General features: G+C 37.2%; 1 protein-coding gene across 1 annotated transcript; it reads right to left on the bottom strand.

Annotated features, from left to right (window-relative positions):
• Positions 1-795: 795 nt before the first annotated feature.
• LOC120108647 (calcium-transporting ATPase 5, plasma membrane-type-like) lies at positions 796-21,560 on the bottom strand. Its single transcript, XM_039122307.1, is given in 27 exon segments — positions 796-1,255; positions 1,336-1,430; positions 1,958-2,049; positions 2,150-2,257; positions 3,274-3,408; positions 3,514-3,559; positions 6,551-6,651; positions 7,022-7,054; positions 7,056-7,160; positions 7,257-7,355; positions 7,439-7,555; positions 8,714-8,875; positions 9,210-9,269; positions 10,309-10,476; positions 10,549-10,659; positions 11,296-11,394; positions 11,475-11,540; positions 16,841-16,978; positions 17,575-17,658; positions 17,738-17,780; positions 17,944-17,999; positions 18,085-18,193; positions 18,279-18,361; positions 18,457-18,540; positions 20,662-20,733; positions 21,296-21,373; positions 21,459-21,560. Coding segments are annotated over 26 exon segments (2,325 nt in total). The 5' UTR covers positions 21,317-21,373; positions 21,459-21,560; the 3' UTR covers positions 796-1,217.
• Positions 21,561-26,024: the final 4,464 nt, after the last annotated feature.

The raw sequence follows: 26,024 nt of genomic DNA, 5'->3' as shown, positions 1-26,024 counted from the left end.
AAAAAAATCTAAAAGATATGAGCTAGGTTGAACCATTAAAACTTTTGCTTTTGTAAATTGTTCATAAAATCTTCATGGCTGTTTGTCGCAAAGATTTTTTGCTTTCAAAATAATAGAGCTTTTTTTAAAAATATGTTTTTCTAAAAATCTAAGATATGAATTAGATTGAACCATAAAAAGCTTTTGCTTTTCTAAGTTATTCAAGGCTCTTGGTTGCAAAGATTGTTTTGCTTTCAAAAAGAGAAGTAAAAATAAAAATAAAAAAAAACAGTAGAAATTTTGTGCAAGTGCTATCTTCAACGTCAATCAACATGGTATTTTAATAATTCATAGAGACAAAAACACAAAATCAATCAATTTTACTGCATCTGCTTAGTTGCCGTATCTTTTTTAGTCACCCGGCAGTAACAAAACCAGCTCTTCAAGATTTCCTAGTAAATGTGCTTGTATGAGAGAGGAATTATCGGGACCATGGATAACTTCGGATGCTCTGGACCCCAGCACACTTGCATGATATTTCACGTTAAAAAGCGAATCATCCATCCCCAAAATTTCAGCGATAGTAGCTCCCATGGCCCACTTGATCGTATTTCATTCCTCCACGAGCAAAAGCAAGAGCAAAAGCAAAACGACCCGGCATCCAAATAGGTCCATAACTCCCATATTAGAAAAACCTGCTAAACTTTTGCATGAATTGATAACCAGTTATTAATGCATATCGTAGTCTAGCTCCAGTTAAATAAAGTTTGTTCGTCTTTCAGTCAGATCTGGCAAAATGTATCTATCCTCGCAAAGTTTTATATAGAAACATCATTCTTACGCATTAAAATACTCGAACCTATGCCAAACAAAATTGACTTCATCCTACACTCCCCAAAGGAATGGTGCACCGACTAGCCATTGAATATCCTCAAAGATCAGGAGAATCTATAAGTAATTAAAGTACAAAAAGTCAGAAGTTGGAGTGGAGCCATCTATAAGTATCAAAACCCTATGCATACTTAGGACGATAAGACATTCCACCGGTCATCCAGAACAACTTTTAGTGCGAACGTTCTGACCGCTGAACCCTTTCTGTATTGATATTGAAAAGCAAATATCTGCAAGGGATGAAGCAATAACTTCGTTCTCACTAGATCCATAGAAACATGTAAAATTTCATCATGTATAACCTACTCCTATATACAAATTTCCAGCTTCCAATTGAAAATCCACTCTTACAGCCTATTAGTGGAGTCGCCCTGCACCATATCATCTGCAATACAGAATTATGGATAAGTTAACATTTTCAAACCAACCACAGATGAGGACTATTCTTGAGATAAGATATTGAACCTTGCTTTCTCCGCCAGCTAAACCAGTTCATACAGATGTCTCCAAATGGCATTATTGGAACAGGGAGGAGTTTCCCAAGAGCAGCCAGAGGCCAACTGCATGTGAGCAACAAAACTAGGTCACAACTATTGACGATACGAAAACCATGTGCTTAAAAAAAAAAAATCTAGGCCCAGTGAAACATGAGTGTTCATTTAAATTAACAGAAACACATCATATTCATTTCTATAAATCAGTAGCTGTTTTTTGATTTTTCTAGTACAAAAATCCTTTAACAACTACGGGGCTCGCAATCATCTATTTAGGTATCACATATGGTACATCAGGTGGTGTTAAAATAGTGCAATCTAAGAAGCCAACATTTGGGCTTTCAAAGATTTTATTATCACATTTGCATACAAATATAGACATTAAGTTTGCTAAATGGTAAGATTGAGCAATGGTAAGGTTGCTCCATTGGGACTTGGGAGTCAAACAGTTTGAAACATGGAAACAACCTCTTTACATGCAGAGGTAAAGCTACATTTGACCCTCTCCATACCTCACTGTGTAGGAGCCTCATGCACTGGGACACTTTTTTGTAAAAGCATTATCTAATAGCTGAGAGAATAGCATAATATACCTTATGAAACCAATGCCAATTGAAACTAGCCACAGCTTCCAATTGAGCTTCACAGTTGATGTAAACTTCCCTAGAAACTCGATAATCAAGACCTATAGTAGGGGAAATCGTGCAAACAGTTAACATCATACAAAAAAGCAGGGGAAAGACTGCATGTGGTAGCAGAAATATTAATTTTTTTTTCCCTTTTACCTGAAGTAGAGCTGTAATTCCTACTATCCCCATAAAGAGGTGGTTTCCGGTTAATCCACTGAACACATTAATTTCATCTGGTTTCCGAGCATTGAACTCATTGAAGATCTGTTAGAGCAAGGAAAGTCATCGAAACACCTGTTAAAGAAGCTTCAGTATGGCAACCATAGTATGCATAATGGTCATTGAAACACCTGTTAAAGAAGCTTTTGTATGGCAACCATAGTATACATAAAAAGTTACTAATGGCGGAGCCTAGTCCTTTAGGTCCTGTTTGGATGCCCAAACCAACAATTCGGAGAAAGTCCCCACAAAACTGAATCTTTAAGGAAGCCACATGAGGGTAAATTGATGGAATAAGCGGACCTTATGGAGCATAAAATCTTGAAAAAAATGAGGACAATGAATTCTCTCTGAGACAAGGTTCACTGTCTCGGTACCAGACCTCCTATCGTTATCATGCCAGCACAGTATCGATACAGTACGGTACAGAATTTTTTTGGCATATCGGATGCCGGTACGCCACCCGTACCAGATATCGGTATCGAATCGGTACGGTACGTCCCGTCTGATTCGGGCCGATACAACAGACCATGCTCTGAGAGGTGATTTCTAGTGTTCTGATTTTTCAGAAAGTCTTGGGGCCAAAGTTTCCTTGATGGGAAAGACATCCTCTCCCCCACACTGTCTTCCCAGCTAACTTCTTCCTGGCCCTCACCATATATGGTATAATCCCCGATTAGCCTGCCGGAGCATCCAAATAGGCCATTAAATGAAATACTACGAACAAATATTCCATACAAGCTGCAGCAATTTCAGCACATTCTGATTTGCGTAAATTTCATTTTTTCCAAAGCATCTGTTTACGCATCTAAACTTACTGACATGGAAGAGGTTATCCTTTATTAACCAGAATCTTGAACAATTATTTCAAACAAGCTGTTGTAATTTCAACACACCTCTAATTTGGACAAATCAACAAGAATATGCGAAGTAGATCAAATATACTGCAGGGAGCGGCAAGGCTTTCAAGATGATATATCAGAAAACCTTTCAGGAGATAGAAAATTAAAACTGGAATTATTGTTGTACTGAATGGTTTGTGGAAAAATGTTGAAACTTACTTGACATAGGACAAATGTATTAAAAATGAATGTATTTTTCACTTTGTCTGCATGCTCTTGGCTCTCATGCTTCAAATGCAAAATACTCCTCCCATCAAAGTTAAGTACCAGGAGGATCACCACTTGATATAAAGCCTGCAACAATATTTCCAACCATTATTAGTAATCAGTCCAGAAAAGCAAACAAAGCCTCCAAAAAGCGTAGCAAAGATTGCATAAGGATAAAAGATAAAAGCACACCTGGACTATCAAATTTCTCCACATGACATTTGTAATTAGAGATTCCCTAAGGAGAGAAAAGAGAGAGAGTATTTCATCAGCATCATTGATGTAAATCCATTTCAGAGTAGAATACATGAAATAACAAATGGGCAGTTTGAGAAATCCTTGAATGCTTCAAAGGAAATTTACCAACCAAAATTGCGATTATAGATAGTTCAGCTCTCCCATGTACTTTTAATCGAATAAACAATGAAAAGTCTTAATCATGGCCAAAACAGATATAAATAAAACAAAAAGATTAAGTCGGTAGATGCTTCAACATCAAAGGTAGTAAAAATTGGCCCATCAGAAATTTGTGAAATTGTGCTATTATGGCTCAACATTGAGGATAAAACTGCAGATAATATATAATATATTGATTAGACACCACACACATGGTAGCTTCATTTCGTGTGATATATCAAGATGCCACCACACATAAGTCAACTAAATTTCAGCAAATCATATCCATATATGCCTTACTGTACTGGTACTTCCTCATTTATCATGTAATATATATAGGCTCTACCTTGTCTAGGTCTCAACTTACAATCATATAGGATGAAAATATCACTTAATAACCTGAAACATTGTGTCTAGCAAACGGAGTTCATTAAAAGATGGGATTAGGCATGCTGATGATATCTATTACACAAAAATGGTGGTTTCTTTGGACAGATAACTAATGTGAATATTACATATATAAACTGGACTAATAAGAAATTTGTTAATAACACAATCCATTAAGATGCAGTGCCAAGAGTTGGCAGTTTGGCACCAAGTATGGATGATAGTTCATGCATCTAGTTGATATATCATCATCATAATCAATTCATAGCAGATTATATTGTAAACATGAAATTTAAGGAAACAGAAAAAATGGCAGCATGACATATACCATGTGACAGGAGGACACACTAGCAACTTTGTACACTTAAAACAGTCAAAATTCAAACATAGCTATCAAGATTCTTGTTCACAAAACCACCACCCTAGATATCAAAATTTTAGCAGCTAATCAAGGCCCATAGGTATAATCTTTTTTGGATGTAAGGCCTGTAGGTATAATCAGCAGCAAAATGTGCTACATACAGGGAGATCTGAGGCATGCTTAGTAAGCAAGCAGGCAAACACTTTCCATCGAACAGGCCACTTTTCTAGTTAAGGCATTAATCTTGTATTAATAATTCTGAACAAGAAGATTCCTAGGCACAAGAGAGAAGTAAACAACATCAGAAGTGCAGAACCAACAAAACTCATCACGGTTATATGAAGCTAGTTATCCATTTCTCCTATTGATTAGCCCAGACTCATGTCGTCCATCAATCAATAGCCATACAGCTAGAACAACTAAAAAGTATAAGATATGACATCCGTATCTCTATCATAAAAAGAAAGCTCTCCAATTATAAAATCAGTATCTCCTTGAAATATGTCCAAAATGGAGGCGGCAACACAACTATGATCTCTTTGATAAATCATTTAATTTTGTGTAGCTTGAGCATAAGAAACTTTGAACAGGTCTATTTCTATGCAAGTCAAAATCCTATGTTCGATAGTTCTGCCAAATACAGAAACAAGGAAATACATAATCTGGAGTCACTGGTAGGCAAACAGCACTTCCTTGCATTGAATACACTATTTGATAAAAGTTACAAGCAGATAGTATCTATATACATCCTCAAACCACCAAGATATTCCAATTACTTCAGGTCAGCTATATATATGTTTCCATGCATTTCTAAAACTAGCCATTATATGTACCATATTCTTCCTATTAATAAAGCACAGATTGCTCTCTGTTGAAACAAATAAGTGCCACAAGGGTTCATAAAAATTGGCAAAACTAAGCCTGGAAATATAAAAGACAGTTCTTCTTAGGTAAGGCAAAACCCTATATTCAACAGATGTGGGAATAAACTACTCAAGAACCTCATGTGGCACCCATCAAACACTTCTTCTTCAGTAAATATGTCAAAACTAATTGAGAAAATATGATTAATATCCATTTGCTCCCCCTCTTCCTGAGGTTATTCCAAAGTCAACATAAATAACATCATTTTGTCTCTATAAACTAATGCATATCTCAGTTACACAAATGATTGTATCTGATAAGAAAGTGATTTATGGACAACTGTTCAAACTATTTCATGTACCAATACTAGTTTTAGAATAATATTTTGATAAATAATTTCACCATAGATTCAGGCTTAACAAAATGGGGCCTAAGTTTCTGATAACAGATCAAACCTGAGGACCTATTTGGATGCTAAACTTCTCATCTATCATGTGATCTCCTCTGCAAGCATGGAAGGATGAGAAATTAGGTGGCAGGATGAAGAAGTTCGAATCATCAAGGAGTTCACAGATTTCCCAACATTAAGATTTTTTGGGGTACTACATGTTTTAGATGGAATCTGCTATTCCAATAGAGCCTGGAGAGATGGCCTCCACCGATTCGTTACACTTCTCTCCTCCTTCCCCTCTAGTGATTCACTTCTCACCATGTGAAAAATATCAAAAAATGGTATGTGATCAAGCAGACAAGCAAGCCCTAAATCAAATAAAATTTAAACAACCATCTCTGTTATGCATACAGTTCCTTGCTCATCCTAAATGGAAAGTACCAGATTGAAGCGGAAATGACCGCACATTTTTCAGGCTACAAACAAATTAATCAATGGTGGTATATATGAGACACAGATCTCTTTTTTAGCCATATTGGCCAACTAATATAGCTCAGTGTTCTCCATTGTCTATATCAATTTATGCGTGTGTTGGATATCATATATATTCATAACTGAATGAAGCTACCCTCTACTTTGACCATCAGCATCTTGCTCAGAATGTTCCCTGCTAATGAAATTAATGCGACAATTACATGCTTAGAACAGAGGCAAAACAAGACTGGTATTAGGATTTAACCAGCCAGGTGGCAGACTACTTCAGAACATTGCAGACACCAAATTTCTCAACTATTCTTGTATATATTAATTAAATGAAAAACATTTGCAACCTTCGACCAACAGGAGATCTGTCCATGAGGCGGTCTGTTGGTGGTTCCGTTGCCAATGCAAGTGCTCCAAGTGTGTCCATAATGAGATTGACCCAAAGGAGCTGTTCAGACAAGGATGAAGCCGAACAAATTGGTTAAGTCAGCATATGAAGAGTACAACACAAGTTTTCTCTTTTTTTTTTTTTTGGAGTGCATTGTGTTATATTCAACACCTCTGAGTTCTATTTGGCAGGTAATGACATTGAAAATGGAAGTCAAAATTGTTGTTCTCTGTTTTATTAGGACAAAAAAGTAGCAACTTCACATGCATTTTTTTGGCAAACAAGCAGCAGGTATGTTGTTTCACTAAGCATGCCGTGCTGGACTATCTAGCTGGTTCAATCTGATTTTGGTTTTGGTTCAAGTCTTCTAATCAAAAACCAGTCTTCTGATCCAAAAGCAACAGAGTACGCAAAGATTTTCATATCTAACCTGGACAGCATTCAAAGGAACTTCACCAGATGAAAACCGCAGCAACAACATTAATTACAAGCGCTGCAACATTGACAGTGAGCTGGAACTGGATAAATTTCTGAATATTTGCATATACAGAACGACCCCAGCGGACAACCTATATAGGAAAAAACGAAGAAGAAAAAGAAATAACGCATCCCTCTTCCATCTATCAGTTAAAACAAAGCTATCAGGCCATAATTTTAACATATACCTTCACAACTGATGCAAAATTGTCATCTAATATAATGATGTCTGAGCTTTCTTTAGCTACTTCTGTTCCCTGAATGCCCATTGCAAGACCAATATCTGCCTGAAAACCAAAAATTGAGGTTGAATAAGCAACCATACACTGTATTATAACTTCATCACATGAGAGAAGATATAATTGCAGACCTCATGCAATGCAGGAGCATCATTACTGCCATCTCCCGTGACAGCAACTACATGACCTAGTCTCTTTAGTGCTTGTACAAGGAGAAGCTTGTCACTGGGGGAAGACCTTCCCATCACCTGTAAAAGATTTTCAAATTTAAATCACTTGCTGCCATGATGTCAAAAATACATGCATGAAATTGGAATTGAATTGCGAACAATAACACTTAAAAAGTTAAAACAAAATTGGGAGGATTAAGTGCCTGAAATAGTCAATGCATGTGCAGAAAGCTTCTAAGGCTTAGTAGCACATGTTGTATAATGTATAGATTCATCTTATGAATACCATACTCACAGATATCTTTATAATACATTAGTTTATCACTTATAAGTAACTAGATTTTAGAATATGGCACATAGTTTGAACATTAATTAGTTTCAAATTTTCTTGGTTGCACTAATAACATAATTCAGAAGTATGCCAAACTTTACAAGTGTATCAAGTATATGGTCAGAAGCAGAAGCAAGATTAGATATAACTTAATCGAGTTTAACCTATGATGTCTCAAAAGCACAAGCAAGATTATGGAGCAAGTATGGCCCCTTGGACATAGTAACCAAGGCATTACATGAATAAGTGTGTGTAACTTAGAGAGAGAGAGAGAGAGAGAGAGAGAGATGGCTGAGACAATGCCACCACATAGTTTCTATATTATTATTTACACTCTTATCACATGAAATTGCCAGGGTTCAGGAGGATTAGATATTGTATCAATGCCCAGACTAACAAACAAACTTCAGAATAACCAAAACCCATAATAAGAGAAGATACGACTTTCAGGATGTGTATCTGTAAAAGCCTAAAAACCTTCATAAAACAAATATAAAAATCTATCTAAAGGCAAGAGAAATGGGCAGAATGATACAGTGTCAGTTTGCAATTCATCAATGGAAAAAATGGCTAGAAATCTTGTAAAAAATAAGTCAATAGATCAGCATTATAGAAAGGGGAGGAATCTGTGCAACCATTCAAACCAAATTAAACTTTGAAATTGAAAGATTAATATATATTAGTATTTTATCATGTGTTGCAATACTCCAAGTCAAAAGTTCCAAGTGACAGGTTGATAAGAACAGATTCTGGCTTTCTTTGTATATCATAACAATCATCAATTTGATACAAATTCCTTTGAAGTGCCTAAAAAATTAATGCCCTTACTTCTGATATTTGACAAAATCTGAACGAAACATGTGGTGTTGCTTCAATATACAAAAGAAGACTAATTGTTGTCTTACAGTTATTTTCTCAGCAACGCTATCCCTTTCTCGATCAGTCTTGGCACGAAATACTCTTCCCTCTATAAGACTGGGCTCTGAAGCATTGGCATCTTTAAGTATCCCACATTCAAGAGCTATGGATTTAGCTGTCTGAAGATTATCCCCAGTGACCATGCGTACCTATTTGTTCAAAATGATTTATCAAAGTTAAATGATATGTCAAAAAATATCTAGAGAACACATCCCTTCTAGATGGTTCAAAATTTATTGAATAGCTAATAATAGCATATCTTATTTGAAGGTCACTTCAAAATGGACCTTGGCAGTAAAAATTGATAAAAAGCACTCATGCAATGACTAATGGATCAGTAAGTTAAACAATCAATTATCTATGCCAAGCCACTTTCACAGTTGATTTTGACATCGAATTCATTGAGGTCAAAGATTCCCAAGGTAACTCATAATGACTTTAAAATGCTTTCGTGCCATGCCCTAACAAGTTACAGAAGAGTACCTTGACACCTGAATGAGTGCATAGCTCTACGGCATCTTTGACCCCAGGTCGACAAGGATCCTGAAAGTCTATAAATTCAGTACCAAAAAGGACAACATCGATATTAAATAAACAAAATAAAAGGAAACGAGATGCAGTGCATAAAAAACTCAGCTGTTATATCATGCTAAGAAGACACCTATTTGGATTTCAATAATGAAATGATGGAATATCATTAACATGAGAAATTATATTGATGGATGTTATTTGAACTCCATTGGTCAGTTATCTTACCACAAATCACCAAAAAACCCCCACAAATATGTTAATTGATGAATGCTGGTAGCGTTCAATCTAAATTGCTTTTGAATCAGGCTGATACAATACAGGCTCTATTACTCGAATGATTTAGGGGGAAAATAGTACTAATGCACTCTAGAGCAGTGACTTAAGTTATTTGCATGTCAAATTAGGGAACAACTGTAAAATTCACCAAGCATGTTAAAAAGAACTTGTAGTTTATGTATATAACAAAATTATCAAGAAGTATTGTATTAGGCCTACACAAACTCTATAACATTCACATTTTCCAATGCACTGTATAATTACTCGTTCCTTCTCCTTTCCATAGTAGAAGCAATAGTGACTATTTAGTCTCCAACAAATGAGTGAATGGAAAGCAAAAGACTTCATCAAGAGTCATCTAAGAACCTATATGAACGTTGAATAGAGGAAACTTCAGTAACCAACTAGATTACTGTCAGTCACATGTCTCACCAGTGACTTTAGTTATTTGCATGTCAAATTAGGGAACAACTGTAAAATTCACCAAGCATGTTAAAAAGAACTTGTAGTTTATGTATATAACAAAATTATCAAGAAGTATTGTATTAGGCCTAAACAAACTCTATAACATTCACATTTTCCAATGCACTGTATAATTACTCGTTCCTTCTCCTTTCCATGGTAGAAGCAATAGTGACTATTTAGTCTCCAACAAATGAGTGAATGGAAAGCAAAAGACTTCATCAAGAGTCATCTAAGAACCTATATGAACGTTGAATAGAGGAAACTTCAGTAACCAACTAGATTACTGTCAGTTACATGTCTCACCACATACCTTTATGCCCACGATACCAAGTAGAAACAGGTCATCCTCAGGCAACTGCCAGCTGTCTCTTTGTTCCTCATTTGGAACTTTTTCCAAGTCATATGGTTTGTAAGCAAAAGCAACACATCGAAGGCTAACTGCTGCCATATCTTCAATCGATTTCTTAAATGTGTCAGCCTGCAATAACATGATGGATCAGAAACTTCCTAATTAGTAAGGATGGATAAGTAAAGACATAAAGAGCTTTACCTTGTCTGAGGTCATTGGTTGCACCAAACCATCTGCATCAAGCCAGTGTGAGCATGTGGCTAGAACAATTTCAGCAGCGCCTTTCCAATGTACACGAACTTCAGAACCTCCCTGCCATTACAAGCAGACAAGAACCAAAATGCACAATCAAGATCATGATAATCCTACAGCATTGTTAAGAAAAATACTACAAAGGCATGAAAAGAGAAAGATATCAGATAATTAACACTGCATACATATGAGTACTACAGGAAGTTTATTTATTAAGTTACCAAGACTTTGTAATTGAAGCAAGCATTTTTGAGCTTTACATGTTACATAGATAAGTAGTTATTAAGGTCGGTGTATGTAATTAAAATTTACGTGCCCAGCAAACCAGCAATAGCCAAGAACAGATTTTTAACTAATACAATGTCTTAAAGGGCCATATGGCTTACAAAGATTGTTCTCTGGATAGGTTCTCACTACTTTATAGCTAACCAATTATACATGATCTAAAGAAACTGCTGCTAGAAGTACATAAGGTACATGGTCTGATAATTCATATAGCACAGAATTATGCAAAACTATTATCAAATCCATAGTGAACAAACCCATCCTTCAAAACCACATGTATTAGTTGCATTTGTATATCAAAATATAGAAAATGTAAAGCTTACAGAGAAAAGAAAGAAATTCTCAAGGTTAGTTCTTATTTTCAGCAAGTATACCAATATAGTTTCAAAAATAATTACAGTATGTGGTTACCACATGCACTGCAACAGCACCACGCTTTTTCTCAGAATTGAAGGGGAAGACATGAAGAATTGAAGATTTCGATCTTGCATCATCAAACTTCATGCCAAGCTATAGAAGATCATCAACATGATTAGAAATTAGAAAAGAAATAAGTTAAACAAAACAGCATAAACAACATGATTAAGTACCTTGACTGCCCAAGAAAGGATAGCCTTTTCAGTAGGTGACCCGGTAACCTCAATAGTCCCGCCACTCTATGAATATTAAAAGCTTTCAGTTTTTATAGAAGAGAAGAATAATTTTGTTTGTTTCACAGCACACAATATTTTAAAAAAATAGCCAAAGAAACTAAGTAAACACATAATATGAGATACTTAACATTCAAGCATTTAGGCAAATATTGAAGAGCTATTGAAGTGCTCACATGTAGACCAAGCATTACCAAGAAATGTTCCCAAAACATATATTTGTCACTAATACGACAAAATCTTCATGCACAAAGCCAGCAAAATAAAAAATATAAGAATTTTGCACGTACAATTGAACATAGTATGCGAAATGCAGGGTGCAATTTTCAACCATTAACATAGAAAAAGACTCCTAGGTACCTAGCAATTATTTCTAATTTTATATTACTAAAACAGAAACTCTTAGTATAGGACCCTTATTTAACTCCACTTCGATATCTTGACATAAGTACCACTTATGAGAGGTTCTGGCCAGAAATAACTATGCTCTTTCTTTTCTTTCAAGAAAAAAGTCCAGTGTTTGTTATTTCTTTTTCAATAGTAGCTTCGCCTCCTTTGTTTCCCCCTTTTTTTTTCTAAATTTTCATTCTATTATCTTTTTCATTCTTTTTCCCTCCATACATAGGGGGCATGATCTGATCGGGGAGAAAGAAGAATTCCCTCAACCCTTTCAACTCAAATCTCTCCAAAAATAATTAGAAAAAGGTGAAAAAAATTGCAAAAGTAGGGTTTGTCCCTTTTTTTCTTTCATTGATGATCCACACCTCATAAAATGAGATATATAGCCTCTATTTATAATACTAGTGAGGTTCTCCCTTTCACAATTTGGGTTAGTTTTCCCTCCTAATACGAATAGAACTAGATCTCCAAAAATAAATATGATTAATGGAAATATTAAAAAAATAAAATTCTATAAGATGTAGATCTTGACTTCCATATCAACTTTGCCTTATGTCGCTCGGCCTAATTGTTCACGAAATGGAAGATAACATCCGGTCAAAGTCTTTCTCAAAAAAGAAAGTTTTGGTTTGACAGCGCCCATTTTGGGGTCCCAACAATAGAATTTCAGCCTGATTCAACCTATAGGAGTCGGCACAAAATTGTAAATCTCGAAAAGCTACCTGAATTCAAAAAAAAAATTTTAATCGGATATCGTACGACCAAGTTATGGTCTCCTGAAGTTTGCACACGATTTAGCTTCCGGATGTAGTGGATCTTGCTCCTAGATCCCGTCCAACCCTCCCCGTAATGGCCAAAATAGTCCTATAGAGTTTGGAACAAGGTCTATTGTACCGCCCAGTACGAAGCGTACCGTATTGTGCCATCAGTATGGAGCATATCGTACTGTACCATACCGTACTAAAAAAATGGGTACAAAACTTAATTTTAAATCGGTACAAGTCCCGTACCGAGACGTATCAACCTGTTCCGAGGTATACCGAGATGCATACCGACCCGTACCAAAGCGTACCGACCTATATTGAGGCATATCGTGATAAAAATTGAGAAAAGTGGTTAGAAAGCTATTTCGGTACATGATGCGTACCGTATCATACCGAATTGGTAAGGTACCGATATGATACTCGATACCGAGATTGCAGACTTTGGTCTAAGAATTCATCTAGATTAAGGCTTCTATTTTTTAGAAAATTTAGGTCCCACTAAATCAGAATTAAAGGTAGGGAATACCTGCTTCCCTATTTCATGGTTGAACCACTTGGAGATGGTTTCTACCCTTGCTCTTCTTTTCTCCCGGGTCTCAATGAACCACTTGCTCTACTCTCGCATCTGGACTATATGGTCGGGATGCTTCATGCCATCCTTCGTCGATGAAAACTACGGAGACTCCTCGATCTCAATCTCCATAGCTCGGTCAGTGGAACAAAGGGATGAGAGCTTGGCTTCTCATAAGTGGTATCGGGTTCTCGTACCATCATCACCAACTTATTGCAGGCAATAACAAGATGTTTTGCTTGGGTAGCAGTTTCAAGGTCAACGTTACCTTGTGATCTGAAGGCATTGAACATGAACTCTTACCTATTCTTTACGAACTGATACTTTCTCTGCCACCTATAGAAGACTACATCTCGATCCCAGAGGTACGAGCTCTCCAAGGATGATCTGACAAACATCCAAAGAAATTACTTCACAAGTTACCTCGTCAATATATCTCTCAATTATAACAAATTTGAAGGGATAGTTGTTAGTGATCTTCAACTCAACATCCTTTTGAATCCAGCCAACAGGATACAGACATGGATGAGGCTTGATCTGCAACCCCAATTCATCATAGATCTGACGACTAGAAAGGAAGTGGACATGAGACCAATGTCTGCCGAACCGGTACCGATAGGCGTATCGGTGGCCTACCGGATCGGTTAAGTACCGATTTGGGCCATACTGAACCGGTACCACTGGCTCGGTCTGGTTTCGGCTACCGCGTGGTCAAAAAGGCCACAGTGTAACTGAAGGTGTACCGGTGCGAACCGGTCCAGTTCGCACTGATACAAGGCGGTACCAGGCTTGTACCAGTGGAACTGCTCTAGTTCACACTGATATGCCCTCGTACCGCTCGATTCCAACCCCATAGGAGCCGAAACCGTTTTACACCGCACGTACCGAACCGGTCTGAACCAATCGGTACGGGCCGATTCAGCATACCATGCATGAGACCATTTATGAGAATAGTCATAGGATGATCTTTGATTTACTGGTGAGTCTCAATTTACGCATGCCATATAGGATAAGAACCGCAGTACATGAGCTGGTAGAGCTCGAGAGGATACAATTGAATATAGAAGACAAGTTCCTCAAGGTCGTGCAAGAAGACGATGCAGCTGTAAATGATCTTGCACGTGGAGTAAGATCCATAAACGTATCAAGTTCCAAATCGTATGCTAGATATGGTTCGTCTGAGGCATCGTCTCTCATTGGCTACTATCTTTTGCAGCCTAAAGCAACAGCTTTGGTGAGAGACTCAAGACTAGTTAGAGAGAAGGGTTGATGTTCCTCTTGATTATATTAATGATCTTGATATCTACGTGAAACAACGCTACTCAATGAGATTTTAGATGTCAGTATGTACATTGTACTTTAGATACATCTAATTGATTGTATTATTGTATGTTTTATAGTTCACTGATTGATTTACGGATATTTTATGTTCACTGATTGGTACATTTTGGTTTCAACGTAATGTTTATGCAAATAGCTAGGAGTAGCAAACCCAATGACACATTTATCAGATTTTTGACTCTCCAAGGTAGTATCATTTCAGACTAATGCCACAGTAAAGCAAAAAAATCACTCCAAAACATCAAAAACAATTATACTTGTACCGCAGTGATAAAACATTAAGAAACATCAAATTAGATTTAAAATCATTCAAAAAACAAAAGTAATTTGATTACTTTTCATAAATCTTAAAAAATTGAAAAAAATCAAAAAATGGTGAGCAGATTCGAAACCGGTAGCTGACTAGTATGGGTTTCCGTACCGGTTCAGCTAACCTTGGTTCATACCAAATTTTGCAACTTCTAGAAAATGAAAAAACAATCAATATCGACCGACAACCAATACGATACTATAGGTGTATATACTAGTACTAACTAGTATAGTTGGCACCTACAAGTACACTTGGTTCGACATCTCAACACCTATAGTGGTGGTAGTTTTGTGTCAGAATGGTACAACATCAATCATGTCTTCTTGCTATAATGGTTTTTGAAACATGGTTAGATGGCCTTGTGTGACTCTTGGATTTCCAACACCTACTGGCAACTTCAATGCTGAGTCCTTTGATGGCTTGGGTGCTTTCCAATAATTGGTCAATTAGTTGTTCAGCACCAAATGGTCAATGCCGTGCCACAAGGATATGGTTGATCCATGGGGCAATTGAGCTGTGTGGGATGGTGGTTCATTGGTTCCATGCGCATAAACATAATACAGGTGAGTAAGAGAATGGTCATTTAAGATGTTTAAGGTTGTTGATTATTTTGACGCACTAACATAGTGCATATGATAGGTTGTGCACATGAGAAGGGCCTTCAACTATACATGGATAAGATTAGAGAGTAGAAATAAGTTTCATTAATGATTCGAAATAGATTTGGACTAGAAATAACATTCAAACTGGCCTTAATATGAAAGCTTAGCAAATGAGGAACCATATAACCAATCCCAATAGTTGGCACAAAGCAGATAGCTATGATTATGGAAATAGAAGTTAACCAATACGAGAGAGTGGTCGACATCCAAGGGGGGGTAGGATTTGTTGTCTTTGAGCAAGGTGTGTGTGGTAGCCAACAATCAAGGCTACAAACAAGGAATGGGCCGAATATGCTTGAGGTGTTCCTAAGCAAACAAAAAAAAATGCTAATTGCATATGGATTAATTATTTTTGTGCTAAAAGCTTCACACTATTAGGTGTTTCGGGAAGCTTGCACCCGTCTACTCTAAATTCCAATTGTTGGAAACCCCTGCCTCCTATCCTTTCAACTGCTAGATTGAAGCTTTCCAACTAGCCAAGCACATGTGGAGAACATTAAATACTTGATGTGGCCATGAAAAAGAAGATTTGACTATGCTCATCAAGGAGAATTTCATTGTTACACCTGACAATTATGATCTGCCCTCCTCTTTATATATTTGCAGTCGACTTTTAAAGGTATATCTTGTCCACTAGCCCGACCCAAATAGGAAACAAAATATGACCTCTTCTAAACAAGGAACTGCTTCCATATAGTTACAAAGCAAATGCAGCAGATTCTATGGGGGTGCATGTGAGAAATCCTTGATCAGAATATATGATTATTTAGAACTTTGTATTAGCATAGCTTAACAAGTACCACTAAATTCAAAATGACCTTCATATGTGAGGGCATTTTTTGAGTTCAAAGGGCCGGACAGAGAAAATAAAAGACTCTGTCAGTTTGAAGCATCAAGGGAGGCCACTGATCCAACATCTTAAGATTTTTAAGTGATGGATTCCAATGTCCCAAGAAACTCAAGGATGGGGAATCAGTGGCTTACCGGGATCTCTCCACCAGTTTCTTCACATCCCCCTACTTAGTATTAGAGAGATTGGTTAAGCAATCAAATAAGCTTAAAAAGTACATGAGCACCTTGGAATCCAAAAGCCTGACACCATCTTTACTTTCATGACAAACAATTTTAGGTTACACATAAAATCACAAAGAAAAAAAAGTGCAGAAGTATGATCCAGAAATCGTTCATCTTCGTCATGGTCACAGATATAACAAATCAATTTGTGGTTAGAGAGGTTCAAATTAAAAAGACTAGTTTACCTCTGGCTCAAACACATTGCCAGTTGTATTCTGTGCAATTCCTTCAATTAAAAGAGATACTGCATTAGAAGGCATCGATTCAATATTGTCTGGAGGATCTATCTTCTTCCCACCAACGTATGCCACCACAATAGTCATCTAGAACATGAATTAAAAACATTTAGAGATTAAAAAATAAAAAAATTCAAATACTTTGGCAAAAGAAAATGGAAAAGTTCTACTTCTGCAAAATGAGCTCAGCATATTAAAAGAGAGAACTTAACACCCGGACTGTTTGTTGACTACCATTTTATGTGTAGCCAATACACACTTTGCATTTTATATTTAGCCCTGTATACAGTTAAGCCAGTGTCTTGCACATACTAAAGCCTGTTTTGCATACATTCACACCTGTTTCTGTACACTGTTATGTGCATATTAAATGTCAATTGAAATCAAGGGGCAGGAATAAAATTTAGTCAATAGGGAACAGTCATAAAATGGAAGGACAGTTTTTCACTTAACTCATTAAAAGCCAAACTACAACATCTACAATTTTTTACATCTACTTGTGACTGAACTTATTTCAAGGAGCAAGAATGAAATACAGTCAAAAGGAACTGGTTGTAAAATGGAAGGAGCAGGTGTCGTTCCCCTATGTAAAAGCCAAACAATAACAGTTACAAATTTCTGCATCTACTTTTGTGTGTGCATATAAAGTGCATATAAAGCAAACAATAACCATGACGGCATACCTGGTTCAGGGTCAAAGTTCCAGTCTTGTCACTGCAAATAGTCGTAGCTGACCCCATAGTTTCACATGCTGAAAGCCGACGCACCTGTAGCCCAATCATTTTAACACCATCAGAGATACATGTCGAGAAACATTTCTATTAAGGTCTTAAGAAAGATATGTACCAGAGCCTTGTCAGCCATCATCTTTCGCATTGAGTATGCCAGACTGAAATAATCAAAATAAATATCAGGGTATTGAAAAACAGGAAACTAAATAATCAATATCAGATAAAAAATAAATTACAGAATCTATGCATACTTACATCAAGGTAACAACTAAATAATCAATATCAGATAAAAAATAAATTACAGAAACTATGCATACTTACGTCAAAGTGACAGCCAATGGAAGCCCCTCAGGTACCGCAACAACCACAATAGTCACCTAGTTATATTTTGTTTTGGGGTGTAAGACCTTAGTAAAATTTATAAAAAAACAAATTGGCAAAATCTGAAGTATGAATACATACTGCAACTGTCAAGATCTTAATGGCTCCATTCACTGCAGACTTTACACTTGTCTGTCCCTTTATAAATTGCACAGAACCATCAGGGTTCTTGGTATGTCCAGTAAAGTATCTGAAAAAATATGTTTATAAAAGACAATACTGTAACTCTTGAAAATATAAAAATTGTAATAGTTTACATGATAGTTGTAACTTACCTGACTAAAAGGACTAAAAGAACCACAACAGCTACACTGAGCCCTACAATGCCAATGAAAGTAGCAACACCATTCAAGCGTACCTGTTGGAGAACAAGCCACCCATGAAAAGTCAAACATAGCATGTTGCTTAATGCAATACAATTCAAAAGATTTATCATCAAAATAAGAAACAAACCTGCAAAGGAGTTTCTTCACCAGTATCCTCTGAAATACTGGCCATCAACAACCCCCATTCAGTATTGATCCCAACAGCAGTTACCTGAACATAATTTAAATAAGCCACATAGGCAAGCAACTACCGAACCAATACAAAAAAAAAAAGAAAAAAAATAAAATTTTCCTATATAATTTTTCTAGCACTAACAAAATATCCTTATTTGTCTATTGTCACAGATAACCATGTTGGCTCCTAATCAAAGCCAAGTCCTCCGAAAATTAGTATTTGCATTTCTTCTTCTCTTTTCTGGTCATCTTTGACCCTTCAAAGTTCAAACTAAATCTCTATTCATCAAGATTATCTCTAGACTATGTTGAATCTTCTTTCCCCTTCAACATATAGATTGACATCTATCCAAGATCCACCGTACCGGTCGGCGTATCGGTGGCGGCCCGGACCGGTATGTACTGGTCCCGTACCGGTCTATACCAGTTCCATACCGATTCTCCAACGATAAGCTACTGGTACTGGATTCCACGCTGATCAGGTACCGATCCCAGGCCGGACCGGTACGAACCATCCCGTACCGGTCGGTACAGACCGGTATGGCAGACCATGCATCTATCTCTTGCGAATCTCATCCATTTGTCGAAGTACTCTCTCCATATCCTTTTTCACTTTTTTCTTTTTTTTAAATGATAAACACATGGGTACTAACAATATTATATTAATATCCATATTCATTCAAAACAAACATGGAGATAGAATTTTTTTGGTACCCAATTGAACTCCCCAACCTCCTCCGGTTCTTATGATTTTCTTTAAAGAAATACCCTATCTTTACATTCCTACGAATTAGTTTAATATTATTGTTCAATTATTTTTCTCCATCTTGCTAACATTAATCTGTCAAATGAGATACTAGAAGCCACTTAATGGCTACCTTTAGCCAAACTAACAAATATACCCACTTAATCCCCTACCATTTTTCCCTCTCTTTTGGTTACCATCTATCCTTCTTTCTCTTCCTCTACTTCCACAACCACCTTGTTCGCTCAGCCATCATTCTCTACATTACACCCCCCCCCCCCCCCCCCCCCAAAAAAAAAAAGTCCCCACATGGAATAGAGCCTTACCCTTCCCATTTCCTTCGAGGTCTGCCTCCAGAACCTTTGCTGCCATTGCTCTTGTATTCTTGAACTACAATTGCTGAATGTGGCAAACTGAGTTGATCACTTCCCTAGGCATTCTCATAAACCTAGGGTCTGTCCAGTTAAGCCGCAGCCATCCAAGCTGGAGCTTCAGTTAGACTTCAGCCAAGTTTGTGCCGTATTTGTATGGCACATTACCTCCCCCCCCCCACCACACACACACACACACAAAGTCCCCACATGGAATAGAGCCTTACCCTTCCCATTTCCTTCGAGGTCTGCCTTCAGAACCTTTGCTGCCATTGCTCTTGTATTCTTGAACTACAATTGCTGAATGTGGCAAACTGAGTTGATCACTTCCCTAGGCGTTCTCATAAACCTAGGGTCTGTCCAGTTAAGCCGCAGCCATTCAAGCTGGAGCTTCAATTAGACTTTAGCCAAGTTTGTGCCATACAAATACTAAAGGGCGTGAACAAGGAACACTCAGACGTGCTCAATGGGGCAGGGAATGTCTCACTAGAGGGACCAATCCAACCACCATTCTTGTTGGCAATGCCTCAGGGTGGCATGTCTTGGATGCCAACATAAATTATGCTTAGCTGATGAAACATGTGGAGAAGCATGCTAGTTGAGGAACAGCAGCCTGCTTTTACTCTGTTGTTCTTTTCCTCCTCTGCACACCCATGTACACCGGAGAAGCTCCATCTCTTTATGCCTTGTCTTTTTACTAATAATGGAAATCCTTTTGGTTTGATGGGTGTTTTCCTTTCTTAATCTTAGGTTTTACTCAACATCTGTTGTGCCGGTACCAGGCCCCGTACCGATTGCCCAGCAGCGTAGGCCGGTACGGCCGGTGCTAGCCCAGTACTGACACAGTTCATACATTGCATGATGTCTATAAATTTCCTTCATATTAAGATTATTTCAACAATGAAAGCGGGCACAATTAATAGTCAAGATGTTGATAGCAAGAAAGTGTCAAGCCAAATGTTTAACACATAAAAGTCCAAGTTCATACACAGCTAGTGGAAACCTGTTTAGGTCATCAATCAATCCAAAAAAAAGCACTCACCAACATATTACCATAACCATCAGCAACTTTGCATCCAGACATCAAAAATGGCGCCTTCTGATCCTTATGGATCTACAAAAAGCATCATAAGACTTCAGCACATCTTACAAGTGTAACAAAAGGGCTCTTGGGGCCCTAGCATAATCACGAAAAGCAAAAGAGAGATTTACAAATTTAAATTTCATTTTAGATTGAGTGGAGAACTCCCAATAGCCATTCATAGACATGAAATTGAATATTTCAAATAAATAGTGAAGTTAAGAGGTTATATATGTAAAACTTTTATCTTTGTTAATGTTAAAACTAAAATGATGGGGCTTTTATCAACAATTTCTTACAAATATACAAACTAATAGTTTTCATGCAACATTCTAGAGAACGAAAAAATTCAGGGGACTTTGGCTTTTATAATTTGAACTTTGCAAGGCGTAAGCAAAAATCCCTTCACATGCTAAAAACATGGGGAAGTTTATATCACAAAATATTAAATTATAGGGGGTTCGATGTAAAAAAGGTTGAAAGAGTGCAAACATATGAAAACAAGCGAGTTTGGGTTTTATGGAAAATTAATTGTCACTATTTTAGATAAAACTAACATAATTACGATAGAGAAGAGAGAATGACAGAAACTCACAACTTTGCTCTCCCCAGTCATACTGGATTCATCAATTGCAAGAGAATGACCACTGATTAAAATGCCGTCTGCAGGGACCTGGAACACAGTTTGCAAATGGCTAGTTCACAATAAGTGCAGATCAAAAGATTAATTAAACCAGAGTTGCTCATTGCATGCCTACCTGATCGCCAATTTTGAGAGGAACAACATCGCCAACTACAAGATCATATATTGAGACCTCAATTCTCCTACCACCTCTAATTACCTGAATATCATGAAGTACAGATACAAGAAGGGAAATAAATAAAAGATTAAATAAAGGTCGAGCAACTTTCCCTGTGGTGGTATAACGCACCTCTAGATGTATGTTTTGCTTCTCCTCATTCAGATTTTGGAATTGGACTGATTGCCTATAATCGCTGATTGCTAACAGGAGGAAAAAAGAAAGAATTGAAGCAAATGTAAATAAATGCTGCTGGCCTAACAAGAAGAAATTTTCTTTGCTCAAAGAAACCTCTATTTACACGTTAAAAGAAAGAAAAATGAGATCTGAGAGAGGATGTGCAGAATTTTACACTAAATATGTTATGACAGAATTGTTTTTATAAATCCAAAGGTAATAAGCCAGGAGTAATACAAAGCCACTGAAAATTCACAATCACCAACTTTGGAAAGAAAAAAAATAGAAGCAGAGAACCATGCAATCCTCTCTCGATAGAGTGGCAACACTTCATCCCAAACGAATCCTCAAAATAATTTAAGCATGCATCCTACAAAGAAGTTGATGATGATATTCACTATGTGGTAACTATTATTTCTCTTAATATCAGATTTACTTTCCAATGATAGCATGAATTCTGTATGCATTATTCTCCTAAACACGGCTCAAATTGAATGATTGCAACTAAAAGGAAAAATGCAATAAAATCCTTGTGAACAAAAAAAGTCATTATTTCCCCTGATTGACCAAAATAGTCAAGGCCAACTACACACATTGACGCTAAAACTGGATACGACTGTACAAATATAAGTTGAAATCACTAACCAAGTACATAGAATAGCCCAAGCCCCCGTTTATTTCTCAATCATACTATGTATAAAATCAATAAAAAGATGCTAAAGACTTCATTTACATCCCTACCATTTGTATCAGCCTCCACTACTCAAAGTGGTTTCATTGCACAAATTGCAATTATCTATTTTGCTACCACAAATTGAAAAAATCATATATCAATTCTCATTCTCATCATTTCAACAATGATCTTTAATTACTAACTCTTAAGAATGTGAGCTTCCCTGTTGCATACTGGTATGTGGAATTCCCATGCATAAAAGCAAAAACAAATTGGATAACGATGCATCACAAGGACCAAGAAGCTTAAAGAATAGTCTCAAACAAGGTACATTGTACCATCTCAAACTAGACGATTCAGGGCATACAATACCGTGTAGTCCCCAAACTAGGACGGTTTGGCTGTTTGAAATGAAAAAAATGCTTGAACCGCTCTAAACCGATCGATTCGAAGAAATACTGGTGCAGACCGGGCGATTGCACCGGTTCTAGCCCGGGACAGAGCCCATTTTAGCATTCGGTCGCACCCCATGCACATCCTCACGTGTTGTGTGCTTGATTCTCCCCCTCCCACCTGCCGCATCACGCGCTTGCACCCCAAGCACGTCCTCACATGCCATGCGCGTGAATCCCCCCCTCCCCCATGTTGTGCATCCTTGCATGCCATGCGCATTGCACATCCTCGCGTGCCACATGCATAAGTCCCTTCCCCCTCACATGAAACCAATAATAGAGCCTGTGAACCTACAAGAGGTTCCCAACAACCGCAAACCCATTTTTTCAAGAAAACAAAAGGTAGCCCAAATCTAGGCCATTTCAGTGGATTCCTGCTTGGGATCTTGCTGAAATCAGGTTAAGCAGCTCCTCGTCACTTATTTTATGTTTTTTTAATTTTAAGGCCAAAAATTGGCTGAAAAGTGAAAAAATAGGGGGTCACCATGTTATAGTTTTGTATTTTGGTGTCATTTGATGATATGTTGTAGTTTTAGGGAAGATCTACACTATGAAACCAAGGTTATAATTTTTTATTGACTCTATAATTTTTAAATAAAAATATATTTTCATAATAAAAGATTAAAAGATAATATGAAGTTTTAAAAATCACTGCAAAATCAGAGCCTTTCTTAGGGGCATGAATCCTACTCTGAATAAAAATTTAATGCCATTTTATTGTGGTTTGGACATGATCACGTGAATAGTGACATAGGCCCAAATTTGAATAAAATCCACAAAAAGGTGGCCTTCCATGCATGTCCACTGGCTGAGAAAAATATATGTAGCATTCAGGATGGGATTCTATATAGATCTAATCTCAAAATAATTTTTTTTAAAATTATTTATATTTCATAATTATTTTAAGTAAAAAATTAATAGAAAATAAAAAATAATTTAAAAAATAATGAAAAAATTGGTACTGCATATAGGTAATTAGAAGTATTTTCTGAAGTAAAAACACATTTTTCACACCACACAAAAATTTCATAAATTTTCAAAAAATAATTAAATAACGATGAGCTGAGATAATAATAAATGCAACATCCCTATTATGATTCTGCATTTTTCTGAATTAAAATAAAATATCTAGATATTTTTAGTTAATTATTGAATACTTTAAAATTAATTAAAAATAGTTAATTAAGTGAAAAAGTATAAGAATTTAGTATTACACATAGTTAATTACCTAAATATCAATTAATGTAAAAATGTTTGACACGTGTTCAATTTGCTTGCAGAAAGAATCCATCTAGGAGAAAGGAGATGGAGCATGACATTGGCTAGGATCATAGAGTCATACTCTTGGGTCGATACCACCGAAGGTGCAAGTGGTGCGACACCGAGTTCAGAGGGGATAGGATAACCAAGCTGAAGCAGGATCTTGCTAATGGTTACCTCAATTTGTCAATGTGTTGAAAATGCTCCTACGAGGTCCGACAGTTAATGAAGAAGCACTTCACTAATTTCAAAGCAGTAAAAGATAAAGCTACCCAGAGAGAGCACTAGTGGATCGTCGAGCAGTAGAGCTACCTTCCTACCACTTCAGGTATCAGATGAAAGCTCTATTCTAGTTGATGAGGAGATAGATCGAGGCTACCATCTCGATGTATGTCCAATGGTAGTAGCAAAAGGTGGTCATGCCTATGGCTTGATTGGGACCCTTATAGAACGAGTCGGGCTCTGGTTTTGGGACCGACGGGGTAGAGAGAGTTTAGGAGGGCCTTGATCAGGAAGACTGTCAGCAGAGGTGGGAGGGGCATACCATCTATGCTAGGAGCATTTGGTAGCAGGGACCACAAGAAGTCCTCCGAAAAGATACCACCACGGGCCACTATCCACGATTTTGATCCACATGCCTTCCCTATTAGGGATGCAAAGCAGCAAGGGATTGATACCATACTGGTGAAGGATAAAAAGAAACACATGCGTAGAGCAATTGCATTCAGGTTCTACTTCAGCCACATTCCAACTGACACGACATGCCATATACTATCGGACAACCATCACCTCATATAGAGAGCAGAACAAGGTGTGGATCCTCCAGAACCAAAGGATATGCTGAGCTCGTTAACAACAACGAGGAGCTCGAGAACTGGATAACATCATATAAAAGCAAGATGGGCACCTATGGACTGATAGTGATGTGTGATAGGTGGACGAGTCCCAAGAGGTGAAGCATCATCAAATTTCTAACATATTATGACATAAAGACCCTCCACAAATCAGTTGACGCTTCAGATAACGTGCCGATGCACAGTACATTTTGAAACTAATGGAGGACGTGATAGATCATGTGGGAGAGCAGAACATCACGCCGATGGTCACTGATAATAGGCCACAGTATTAAGGCTACATCAGATGTTTGTTAGTGCTAAGTGGCAGCAGAGTGGATATGCTTGGGTCGGCACTGAGGGGAGCCACTTGAAGACTGGGTTGAGCCCCTTGCATACAAAGATCGTCAATGTCTACGAAAGACATCGCCACTCTACAAGATTTTAAATGTCGGTATATATTTAAATTAACTTTATTTTCATGTTTTATTGATTCTCTTTATGAATATAATGATTTATGTACATTAATTATATTTATCATTGAAATTATAGTCATTTTATAAACAAAAATTTGCAAAAAAAATAATGAATTGAAAAACATCAAAAACATCAAACTAATATTTAAATCACTTAAAAATAAAAATCTTCATAAAACATCATAAAATCTTAAAAAAGTTCATAAAAGATCATTATATATCAAAAATATTTAAAAATAAAATCGGCACGCCAGGGCGTACCAATATTCGGTACCAATGGCTAACCAGCACGGAGCACGATACCAATTCAAACCACCTTGGTCTCAAACTGTGGAAGACATTTTTTAAAGGAGCACTAAGAAAAATTCACATGACATGTTGAAGGTTAGGAGAATTTAATGGTGGAGGTTAGATGTTTAGTTGAAAAAAAGAAAGAGTGTACAAACATTAGGTAGTTAAAGAATCAACAGCAACGGTCAGCAAGACAATAGGTCCGCCGTACCGATTATACCGACGTACCGGTGCTACCGAATCGAACCGGTACTGTACCGGCAAAGACCAAGAAAAATACCGCGCGGACGCGTTAAATGCCACAGTGGCATTGAATATCCCGCGCGAGGCCCACGTGCGCCCACGCGAACGTGGGGAACCGC

Source organism: Phoenix dactylifera, unplaced genomic scaffold (assembly GCF_009389715.1).
Source record: "Phoenix dactylifera cultivar Barhee BC4 unplaced genomic scaffold, palm_55x_up_171113_PBpolish2nd_filt_p 001462F, whole genome shotgun sequence".
NCBI lineage: Eukaryota > Viridiplantae > Streptophyta > Magnoliopsida > Arecales > Arecaceae > Phoenix > Phoenix dactylifera.
This window is presented reverse-complemented; position numbering and strand designations above follow the sequence as displayed.